The sequence below is a fragment of the Oncorhynchus kisutch genome, linkage group LG12 (assembly GCF_002021735.2).
Source record: "Oncorhynchus kisutch isolate 150728-3 linkage group LG12, Okis_V2, whole genome shotgun sequence".
Lineage (NCBI taxonomy): Eukaryota > Metazoa > Chordata > Actinopteri > Salmoniformes > Salmonidae > Oncorhynchus > Oncorhynchus kisutch.
In genome coordinates this window covers 21,667,969-21,680,511 of record NC_034185.2, presented here as the reverse complement: position 1 = coordinate 21,680,511, position 12,543 = coordinate 21,667,969, and the positions used below count along the sequence as shown (strand labels likewise).

The 12,543-nt window shown below is 42.5% G+C and overlaps 1 protein-coding gene across 17 annotated transcripts in view; it reads left to right on the top strand.

Moving 5' to 3' along the window:
- Nucleotides 1-12,543, top strand: part of LOC109900699 (protein 4.1-like) — a 95,129-nt gene that overhangs the window by 54,024 nt on the left and 28,562 nt on the right. For all 17 annotated transcript variants that reach the window (XR_004211900.1, XM_031837101.1, XM_020496451.2 and 14 more), the window contains exons 4-5: nt 5,272-5,376; nt 8,381-8,423. Coding sequence is in view for 16 of the 17 variants with exons in the window: in XM_031837101.1 (XP_031692961.1) it covers nt 5,272-5,376; nt 8,381-8,423 (148 nt within the window). In the remaining variant the exon portion in view is untranslated. The remainder of the gene's footprint in view (nt 1-5,271; nt 5,377-8,380; nt 8,424-12,543) is intronic.

Genomic DNA, 12,543 nt, shown 5'->3' with positions numbered 1-12,543 from the left:
GGATCCCAGGGCCGCTGAACATGCGTTTTGCGATGGAGGTATGGTTTGTGAATGGGGTCCAACACTAATTGCACAGTGCTGTTTGAACAGAGACAGCTTTGTTCGCAGTTTCAGAAAAGCTGAGGCATCAGTACATGCCATTGTTGGGGAGTATTCAGCCAGAAGACAGTGGCAAATTTATAATGAGACTGCAGTGGAGGAATTACATCTATCTGGGAGCGTTTAGAAAATAAATGAGGACAAGAAAGCATTCCAGAGATTAACCTTAATTTTTGGGAGAAGCAAAGCAAACGCCAACACTAACCCTCAGTGGAAAACAATTGCATGTGTCATGTTAACACACTAGGGTCGCTTCAGACATTCTCAACAGTCTCCCGTTGTAAAAATGATTTATAGGCTGCTCTTCTCTCATTGTTGTTTAGTTCCTTAGTCATCACTCAACTGCAAGCTAATGTCAATGCAAAATGAGTGATATAACTCTTAAAAACACTATAGCACAGCCTGAGTTTACTCTCTCGCTGACTCCAAGGTACTCTCTAATCTCTAACCTGAGAAGTTACACTGAAACCAGTGCAGAATGGAACCTGCTGGAACTCTGAGGCTCTCCGGGTTTCTCTACCCGCCCTCCCTGTCTCTGCTGGGCTGTGTAGCACCCAGGCCAGGCAGACCGAGCCCATTAGAACTCAGTGGGGCATTGAGGTGTCTCTGGGAGACTGCAGCCTCGGCGGCACCCTCCCCCCCTTTCTCCTCCCTCCCCCTCTTTCCTTTTCCTCTCTCCTCTGGGGGTCTGGGCTTCAGGGTGGATCCACTGGTGGGATGGGCATGAGGTGCCACTGGGCCACAGGTTAATGACTTACGACTCTGACTATCCTATCCTTCATTCTCCTGTCTCCTACTTTATTGATCTTCCTTCAATCAACCTCTTCTGTAATGTCAGTGTACTGGAAAATAATATTCATGCATATCTAAAGAGGACTAGCCTATAAATGAATCTCCGCTCACTCTGTAGTACCAGCGAGAGAGCTAGAGTCTAATGCATAAGCTATCATAGAAACACCGTGCTCTAATACTGCCACACTACATAACGCATGATTCTCAATCACTCTGACAAAGCCCTGCAACTCAAGGTACAGTATATCCTTGTCCTCCGGCATACAGTATTTTCCCTTGCGTTGTGAGTGCCTTGCAATATAAAAGTGATGAAACTGTAATATGTTGTGTCAACAAACAGTAATGGCGTCTGGGGCTCATTAGAGAGGAGAGGCACAGTCAGTGAGTGCAGCAACACGGTCCCCTCCTCTTCAGCCAGTGGTGTGGCTCTGTGCAGTATATTGTTGCCTCCACTGCGCTTTGCTTGGCTAGACTCCTCCTGCATTATTTAGCCATCCAGCTCATCGAGCATTAGGGCTCCAGTCCCGATGGATACATTTGAGTCTAATCCGCTGTAACAACCCAGAGCTCTGGGGATCCAGAGAGACCAGCCTCACCATCACACAACACACTTCTCTACAGATAGAAACAAAAAGGCCTTTAAGAGTGTTTGAGTTATTGTCTGTCACATTCTCTCCTTGCCCCACGATTTTCTAGATGTTTGAATGTGTGAATTTAATTCTCATCGTGTTGGAGAAGAAGGGGTGGAGTGTTTTACAGCTGATTCTCTAAAAGCCTATGGGAAATTATAAAACTGCATCTGGATATCAGGGTTCTTCCAGCCATGGACAGACTGCGTCACATACTCCCCTCTGTCTCTCCCCCACTCTGTTCCTCTCTCCCACCCTGTCTCTAATTCCCATCCCTTCTCTGATTGCAAAACAATATCCAGACCATCAGGAATGCTCCCATAAAGCCAAATGAGTAGAAAATCCAGTGTGGGTTCCCAGTGTTTAGAGGCCTAGATTTTGGGCCAAATCTGTCATTTGTGTAGGCCTACTTGAGTAGAACATCGAATGTATTGCGATTCGATGTTCCAAACATATTGCTCACAATATTCACTCACCAGCTAGTTTATTAGGTACACCACCCTGTTCACAAAAATGGATTGCTCCTACAGACCGTGAGAGGCAGGCAATGAGGCATTCCGTTACTGTTCAATTGAATGTTAGGTTATTGGTTTTGCCCATTCTAAGTGTCTTTGTGCGTGGTATGACCGTCGGTGCCCAGTGCGCTGGATCCAGTATCTCAGAAACGGCCACCCTCCTGGGCTTTTCACGTTTACTGAAAAATAGTGCGACACCCAAAAAAATAATAGTTAGCAGCAGTCCTGTGGGTGTAAACAGCTCATTGAGAGAGCTGGAAGGTGAACGGCAAGAATTGTGCAAGCTAACAGGTGGGCCACAAATAATGGTGCAGTACAACAGTGGAGTGCAGAACAGCATCTCAGAACTCGTCGAACCTTGTTACGAATGGGCTATTGCAGCAGACGACCACCTGTGTTCCACTACTATCAGCTAAAAACAAGAAGAAGCAGCTCCAGTGGGAACGCGATCACCAACACTGGACAATTGAGTGGAAAATCATCACCTGCAAAATGACAGCGAGTTCAGTTTACTTGAGTGGCCTGCACAGTCCCCAGACCTCAACCCAATAGAGCATCTTTGGGATGAGATGGAACGGCTGTTCGCAGCAGGAATGTACCTCGGCAGCTACTGCGGGATGCCATCGCGTCAGCATGGACTAACATCCCTGTGAAATGTTTCCGACACCTTATTGAATGCCCTGAAGAATTCTGGCGGTTCAGGAGGCAAAGGGGGGTCCGACTCAGTATTAGCTGTTTGTACCTAATAAACTGACTAGTGAGTATCTGCTGCACAGAGACGAGAGTGCAATGAGAATTTGTTTTGATCAGTCATTGAAATAAATATTGCGATATGTCAAATAATATCCCAATATGTAACTATCAAATATTATATATATTTAAAAAATTACCGTTGCTAAAACAATGTATACAAAATAACTGTAATTATAGGTAACGAGAGTGACTACAACTACGTTACTAAGTCATTCACCTCACTGTGTTACTTTGGTGAGTAAAAACTGCTTCCTACCCTTAACCATGTGCTCTGTTAAATCCTTAGCAGACAGCCCAGCCCTTTTGCTTGTTCCAACCTGCCAATTTCAATTAGGCTGCAGTAATGCACCCAGCACTAACCCATCTCCACTTAGCCTGCTAGTCCTCCTCACTGGGTGTATTGTTGGCTGTGCCACTGTGTTACTCTATGCATCATCTCCTGCACCGCTGCATTATTGAACTTTCAGTGCGTTTTCAGGGCAGCTCGCTAGCATTCATAATTCGACCACTCATTTACTGTAATGTGCCAAAGCATGACTTTGTTTCCAAAGATTTCTGGTGCTTTGTATACACCCTTTGTAAGCTTGGCGCGCATGTATAGGGAATGTACACACAAATACTGACGTAAAACATACGCAAACTCGCTTGACTTGTGATTGCAAATGAGGTAATACTAATGCTCTATGCTCCTTCCGTGGCTGAAGTGCCCTCTGTTAGCATGTTAATGACTGAGCTAATTGAGTTGCACTGTAGCGCACTGTCCAATGGAAGAAACCTAATGAGGCAAGATAGTAGTTCGCTAGCATAGCATAGGCCTAGCTACACCTTTTTGACGGATGGCTTCAGTCCATAGAGACCCATAGTGGATGATCTGCCTCTCATGCACAAGTTTGTTTCCATGGAGCATTGTCCTGGTTACGACAGCACTCAGGAAGGAGCATCTCTCTCACCAACACCATGGGGATTAGGGTCATGTGTGTTTACCTCACCTCCAGTTGAACATAGTGTAAATAGCTCTGTGATTTAAAATTTTTTTTGGGAAGGCTGTAAGAGACGGTGTTAGCCTATTTGGATGGAATATACAGTATATGACCTGAAGTTTTATGAAGCCTTTTGTCTGTGGCTCTGTACTGTTACACCCACCAATGAGATGTTGCCATCAAACATATTTTATTGGGAATTACATGACACTGAGCAGGAGACAGTAATTCATATCAGGACTAGTCTGCTTGTGCTGCAGTCTCTGTCAGGCACAATTATCAGCCCAGGGCACAGACAGTTCCATTGCATTTGCACTGTAACCCAAGATTAAATTTGAAGCATCTGATATTTTTTTTTTTGTGTGTTTATTCAAGTGCTGACTAATGCACTCCAAGGCAATGGCTTCTGCATGATCAATAGTAAACATGTGTAAAATCAATTTTGTTCTGTGCCAACAATACTTAATGACTGTTGACCAGTCAGCGCTAAGGTGCTTTAGTAGTAGAAAGAGCCTGCCCTGAACATTTGTCTTCCCCATCAGCCTTGTTTATTTTATCGAACTTATCTATCTGTACTCCTCTGGCTACCAGCATGTTGCTGCGTCCCAGCAGATAGTCTTCACACACACTCAACATACTATCTAATGTAACAGTGTCTGTTGTCAGAGAGAGGGGAAATTAAGAGGCATTCAAAAAGCCTCAAGTGTCTTTCTCTGAAGTGGCTGATACCAGCATATCTTACATGTCTCGACCTTCCCAAGAGGGAGAAACACAAATGCACAGCATTCTTTATCCCCATCCCCTCTGTCTAGAATGCAGCGTCATTGTCCTTTGTGAACTTTTTATGGTTATTGTTCCTTCCGCCTGAGGCAATGTGTTACCCCGGGGAGGTAGTGTGTGGTAGAGTTTGTCCCCTTTGTCCACACTGCAATTAATCTCAAATTGCTCCCTCATTCCACGAGTGTCAAAGGACCAATATGCAGTGATCACGCAGTTCATGGGCTTCTGTGGGTATTTTTCTGTAATGCCCATACTGTCTAGTTCTGCTGTGCAGGTGAATACAGGACCAGCTGACGAGAGCTGCCAAGCTGTCCCAAACTGCACGTTTGTCTGTCTGCAGGGCAAATATCACCTCACACCCAAGAGATGCCCCGGGGGAGTGCATTCTCTAGAGTTTCTGACACTTTCCACACACAACCATTACAGCTGTTGCATTCATGAGCCACATATATTAAACTCCACGTAAATTAACCCTGTCGTAACGAACTGTGAAAGATTCTATAATTTAAGGTTTTGTCATTCAAGTTTTGTAAGGGTGTTTTCCGTTAAATGAAATGCATGAGGAATGATGGGTGGTAGAAATATTTATCCTGAGTCTAGTTCTCAAAATAATCTGCCTCGCTGCTGTTGTAGGTCGTTATTTCTAAATGTCAACTGTTCTTTCTAATTGATGATTAATGTAATATTTTTCATTCTCTTCTCTTTGTTCTTTCCTCTCTGTAGAAACGGGCCAAAGGCCAGTACCTGTTTTTCAAAGTGTGTGAAGCCCTGAACCTACTGGAGAAGGACTACTTTGGGTTGAGTTACAAAGACAACGCTGACCAGACGGTAAAGTTGTTTGTTTTTTTGTTTTTTGTACCACATTCTTGTACAGTAAGAGGCTTTTCCAGAACAGCAAACGCATTACAAAATACAAACTCCTCTTGTACATAAAGCTTTCCAATACATATTTTTGTATGTTTTGTTTCTGAAGTACCAGTACTACTTCAGGCGGAACTACTTCATAAAATGTATCATATATCCTTCTCACCTAATGGCACAGATGTTTTTGCAATTATGTCCTAAACGTTTTACATTGTTTCTCTGCTACAATAGCAACAATGACTAATGGCTTGACTTGTAACTGATACCACATCATATTCCTCAAGATCAATATGCGCTCTTTAGACATTCTAAACCTTCAGTGGGCCTGATAGACCATATAATTGATCGTTTTAACAAAGGCCTGTGATGGATGATAAAACACAGGGAAGTACTTTTAAGTCCACCCCATCCTCACAGGATGTCTGAAGTGTGCAGTAAACCTCCAGAGAACCCAGATATGCTTCCAGGGAATAACATTTGTTATTTTCCATATCTGTGTCGACACTGTTTATTGGAGAGTGCTGTAATATCACTGGTTGGAGACAAACGAGGCTCTGCTCACAAATTTCAGTCCAAACTGACTCTGCTCTTGCCCACTGCCAAGCAGGCCTGGTTCACAGAAGATCTGGATTCAAATCAGGGTTGGGGTCAATTTTGATTTTAATTCCGGAAGTAAACCAAATTCCAATTCAAAATGTTTCTAATTGAAAAGCATTGAGGATAGGCCGACTTTGTAATTTCAGTGTACTTCCTGAATTTAAATGGAATTGATCCCAACACTGGTTCTAATGCTATTTTAATTGCACCAATTGCACTTATATTGGTTCCATTGCAACATCCAATCAATCAGGCACACCTAAAGTATTTAAAATGATTTCGAGTGGTAATTGAACCCAGGCCTTGTTCACAGACTGTATCCTTCTCACATCTTATGGCTTTGGGCCTGGATGTTGAACTCTCCCCTGCACACTGTAATTGGAGCTTAACCTCTCTAGGGTACGCGGTACAGTAGCGTCCCTCCTGTCAACAGCCAGTGAAACTGCAGGGCGCCAAATTCAAAACAGAAATCCCGTAATTAAAATTCCTCAAACATACATGTATTTTACACCATTTTAAAGATACACTTGTTGTAAATCCAGCCAGTGTCCGATTTCAAAAAGCCTTTACGACGAAAGCAAACCAAACGATTATGTTAGGTCAGAGCCAAATCACAGAAAAACACAGCCATTTTCCAGCCAAAGAGAGGAGTCACAAAAGGTGGAAATATAGATAAAATGTATCACTAACCTTTGATCTTCATCAGATGACACTCTTAGGACTTCATGTTACACAATACATGTATGTTTGGTTCGGTAAAGTTCATATTTATATAAAAAAAATCTGAGTACATCAATTTACAGAAATACTCATAATAAACATTGATAAACGATACAAGTGTTATTCACAGAATTAAAGATATACTTCTCCTTAATGCAACCGCTGTGTCAGATAAAAAATATTTTTAAAAAACATGAGTACGGCGCTCAGACGACAAATCACGCCAAATTGATATCTGCCATGTTTGAGTCAACAGAGTCAGAAATAGCATTATAAATGTTCACTTACCTTTGATCTTCATCAGAATGCACTCCCAGGAATCCCAGTTCCACAACAAATGTTTGTTTTGTTCGATAATGTTCATCATTTATGTCCAAAATCCTCCTTGTTGTTAGCACGTTCAGCCCAGTAATCCAACTTCATGGCGCACGAGCAGACAGTCCAAAAGTTCCGTTACAGTCCGTAGAAACATGTCAAACGATGTATAGAATCAATCTTTAGGATGTTTTTAACATAAATCTTCAATAATGTTCCAACCGGAGAATTCCTTTTGTCTTCAGAAATGCAATGGAATGCAGGTCGCTCTCACGTGAACGCTGGCAGACCTCTGACTCATTCCCCTCTCATTTGCCCCCACATCACAGTAGAAGCATCAAACAAGGTTCTAAAGACTGACATCTAGTGGAAGCCTTAGGAAGTGCAACATGACCCCATAGACACTGTGTATTCTATAGGACAAGAGTCGAAACTACAAACCTCAGATTTCCCATTTCCTGGTTGGATTTTTTTCTCAGTTTTTTGCCTGCCATATGAGTTCTGTTATACACAGACATCATTCAAACAGTTGTAGAAACTTCAGTGTTTTCTATCCAAATCTTATATGCATATTCTATCTTTTATGGCAGAGTAGCGGGCAGTTTAATTTGGGCACACTTTTCATCCAAAATTCCCAATGCTGCCCCCTACCCTAGAGAAGTTAATGAGACAGTCAACACGCTCCACTGTCTCTGCAGGCTCCAGATCAGTCTGTGAGGGAGACTGTTTGGAGCGAGATTAGCATATTTGCAGTGGGGCTAAATGCTGACTTTTGTTCCACTTTGAACTGGAAACTGTAGGCTAGCCACAGGGGTGGGGTGTGGAGATGAGGGAAGAGGCTAGGCTGTGTAGTTTAATGGAATGTGTTTTCATCATATGTGTTTGTTTATATGAAAGCTGAAGTTCAGGGATCAGACCAGTAATGACCACCATGGCTAGTTTTGTTGTCTGTGGTCTGGACTGGTGCTAAATTGAGAGTTATGCTCTTTACAGTAGCTCTGTGCAAAATGCTACCTTCTGTCTCGTTTGATTCTACTTTTCTTGACATACCTGATCTACTAAAGTACCTGAGAAGGGAAATAAAAGGAGGTCCTAGTGTATTTGGATTAGAAACGGCACAGTGTTCTATGTTTAGGTGGTATAGTCTGGCCAAGTAGTTAATTGCAATATGAATGCTTTTACAATCAAAATCCCATCTCATTATTCTAACGTGTTGCCAATCACCACAGGGAAAATTTGAAGTCTGTGATTCATTGGTAGAAGTTTGATACTGTGTTAGAATTTCTGCGTACTTGTTAATACCAAAGCTAATATCTCCTTTGTTTCTCTTCTATAGTGCTGGCTGGACCCTACAAAGGAGATCAAACATCAGATCTGCAGTAAGTTGTGGCTTTTTAACCTTTTGAAACTTTCTGTATGAAGTGTCTCATTAAGTAACATGGCCACCGGAGTTCACACCAATTGGCTTTACCTCAAGAAAGACTTCCACACTATACCCTATAATTTCTCCTAACAAAGCACCCCGATCACTCTATCCCCCAAGTCTATTCCAGTAGAACTAATAACTAATGTTACTGTTGACATTTACTGGATCTTGAGCAGATACGTAATTTATCGTTTCCTGGAGTGACATGCTCTTTTCACACCTGGTAACTGGATTGCAGTAATTCTGGATGGTGCTGGGGGGATGTGTTTGGGATGATGTGTGTTGGGTGGGGGGAGGCTGCTCACCCATCCCCAGTCTGATACTTCCAGAGCACTGCCAGTAACAACGACCAGGCGTTTATAAACACACAGAGGGAATTCACTCTAGCCATGGGAACGGCAGCTCCGAGCGGAGGTACTTTCCTGTCCAGGGCCTGGTATGCGTTAGTCTACAGCGGCCCAAAACTGGCCTCTTTCTCTCTCCTTAACTTGATGTATCCGTTTGCATCATGTTCAGAGTCGCTGGGCTGGTCTGGTCCCTCCTTCAGGGGAGAGAAAGGGAATGGGATCCTCCCTCTGAAAGATGCAACAGTTAAGGCTGCTTCATGTGTTGTACCCCTGCCTGGTTCAATAAAGACCCATTGTGCTGCCTGGTAGTGATTTTAATGTTGTTATCCAAACCCACATCTGCAGGTCACCCAGGACCCCGTCACTGCACTAAGCCAGGCACAGCCATGCTTATTAGTGCCTTTTGGTTGTTCTGTGTGCGAGTTTTCTGCCACACCGACTGTGACAGCAGCTGTCAGTGACGATGCAAGAACATTTAAGAGCAGATGACCGTCAGCAAAGAAATCCCCATTCTACCTGGCTGTCCAGCAGCCAAAGCTATGCCTGTTTTCTCGACTTATCTCGGTCTTGTTTAAACTGTTTTAACACCTTGCGTCAATGAGTGAGGAACAGATGCCCTATACCTATCTGTCAGCCACAATTTGCTCTCTGAGATAGTCATCGGATCTGGAGCACTTTCTGACAAGTGAGACCACTGTTATACTGACTTGACTGATTCCGGTCTATAGGCAGGCAGAGTTCACTACCAAGTCTGTAACTGAGATCACTAGGGGTTTATGGTCACTGACTGCCTGTGGGATCCAGGGAAATGGTAGATATTGGGACACTCCATTTTCTTTAAAGGTGGTGTAGCGCCTATTTCTCAATGCCAGAAACGCATATAATAGTAACTTGGAGAACCCCAAGAAAAACTTCCCAAATTACAAACTCTTTAAAGCAATTGTTATAATATTGTCGTTCTAAACATTGGGTTTGAGGTTTTCTCCAAGTCATCTCTAATTTTCTCTAGCTTTGTAAAAACAATCCCACAATGCCCTGGGGTCAGTGTCACATGGTGAATTAAAAACTTATTAAAAGTAGGATCAATTTGAAAATGAGACGGGTAAATTGGGTGTCTACTCGTCAATCTGCGGGGCACATTTCATCCCTGCCAACTTCCAGGGCTATCAACAATGGAAGGATGACTTTAACAAGAAGTTGTTTCTCAAAGTGGATGCTGTCCACTGTGGCGCTAAAGCATCTCAAACAGCCGTGAGCATTATCCCTGGCATAGAAGTGAACTGGGTAAATTAAATAGCTAGCAAGCTTGCTACCTCTATGCTCTATAGAGTTTTCTATACGGCCTGCCGAGGGCTGGCTCTACTGAAATGCCATGCTTCGGCCGTGGATCCGATCACAGATCGGGTGGCATCTCGGAGAAGCCACAGAGCCATGCTTTCTTTGGAGGGGTGGATTTTACGGTCAATGTGTTCAGTTGCTTCTTGTTGAAGTGACAGGAGATAACTTTAGTTTGCAAAAGCTAGCTATCCCCTTCCTACATTTTTGAGTGAAATTAAGCTAGTCTCAATCTTTCTGCTTAACAATATTCTCTCTTGAACGAAGTTCCTCGAGTTTCCCAGCCGTGGCCTGCATAGGCTATGTGCTTGAAATCAACAACGGTGGGCATAAAGTTATTGTTTGCAAAAATGTATTATTGGCAATGGCAGCTAAACTTTTTGTAGCGACCTGCATAGACAGCTGTGTGTTATGCTGTTTGTTTGTTGTGTTGTACTTACCAGTACCCAGTGTTTGCAGGGTTTGACATGCTAGTCAACCTACTATCTGCCAACCACTGGAATGTCTGGAATGTTCCAGTGCCGAGCATTCTTGTGGTTGGTGGAGCACTGAAAATGTAAGACCATGCTTAGCCATTGTTCTCTCTTACGTTAACCATCTTAACAAGAGATGGTCAGTGGTGTTTTATACTGGGATCCTTGATTTATTTTGCGTGGGCTACGGCCAAACAGTAGCCTGTTTTGAGTTGTTAATAAATGGGGAATTCGTAAACTCAATCCTCTGTCTGGACTTTTGTCATTTTATGATCTAGCCAGGTCATTACATTATAAACACAATGTAGACTTTAAATTTTTTTTTTTACTATACACGTCACAATTCCAGACATAATGCAAACAGTCTATTTTCTGGCAATTTATCCTCACTTTACCAGCATTTTTTTATTTTATTTTTATTTTTATTTGAAATGCTTGATGACATTTGTTTTCTCTCATACTCTACCGTGCATTCTAATTCTAGCGTGTACATGTGTTTTTATTTAGGCTTTAGTCCATTACTAAAAATGTTCTTATCCAGAGCGATTTACAGGAGAAATTAGGGTTAAGTGAATTCCTCAAGGGCAGAACGAAAGATTATTTTTCCCAACTACTTGGCTTTGGATTCGAACTAGCAACCTTTCGGTTACTGATCCAAGGCTCTTAACCTCTAGAGCAGTGGTTCCCAAACTTTTTATTGTCCCGTACCCCTTCAAACATTCAACCTCCAGCTGTGTACCCCCTCTAGCACCAGGGCCTGCGCACTCTCAATTGTTGTTTTTTGCCATCATTGTAAGCCTGCCACACACACACACTATACGATACATTTATTAAACACAAGAATGAGGGTGAGTTTGTCACAACCCGGCTCGCGGGAAGTGACAAAGAGCTCTTATAGGACCAGGACACAAATACAAATAATCATTTATTTAGCTCTTTATTTAGCCATCTTACATATAAAACCTTGTGAATAACTCACCACAGGTTAATGAGAAGGGTGTGCTTGAAAGGATGCACATAACTCTGCAATATTGGGTTGAATTGGAGAGAGTCTGTCTTTAACCATTTTCCACACAGTCTGTGCCTGTATTTAGTTTTCATGCTAGTGAGGGCCGAGAATCCACTCTCATAGGTATGTGGTTGCAAAGGTCATCAGTGTCTTAACAGCGTGATTTACCAAGGCAAGAAACAATGGTCGCAGCCCTATCCAGGAATATGGCGGTGGATTCTGATTAAATTACATTTTCACAGAACCGCTTGTTGCAAACAAGTGAAAATTATGGTCAGTAAAAGAGAACTTTAAGCTCGTCTCTCAATTCAAAAAAGACTTCTCAATACTTTGCCCTTTGATAACCAGCATCCTTGAAGGCCAGCATCCCGGAGTCGCCTTTTCACTGTTGACGTTGACTAGTGTTTTGCGGGTATTATTTAATGAAGCTGCCAGTTGAGGACTTGTGAGTCATCTGTTTTTAAACTAGACACACTAATGTACTTGTCCTCTTGCTCTGTTGTGTACCGGGGACTCCCACTCTTTCTATTCTGTTTAGGGCCGGTTTGTGCTGTTCTGTGAAGGGAGTAGTACACAGCATCGTACGAGATCTTCTGTTTCTTTGTTTACATACTCATCTCATATGTATATACTGTACTCGATACCATCTACTGTATCTTGCCTAAGCTGCTCTGTACCATCACTCATTCATATATCTTTATGTACATGTTCTTTATCCCCTTACACTGTGTATAAGACAGTAGTTTTTTTAATTTAAATTGTTAGTTAGATTACTTGGATTATTACTGCATTGTCGGAACTAGAAGCACAAGCATTTCGCTACACTCGCATTAACATCTGCTAACCATGTGTATGTGACAAATAAAATTTGATTTGGAATAGCCTTATCTCTGAACAAGAATAGACTGA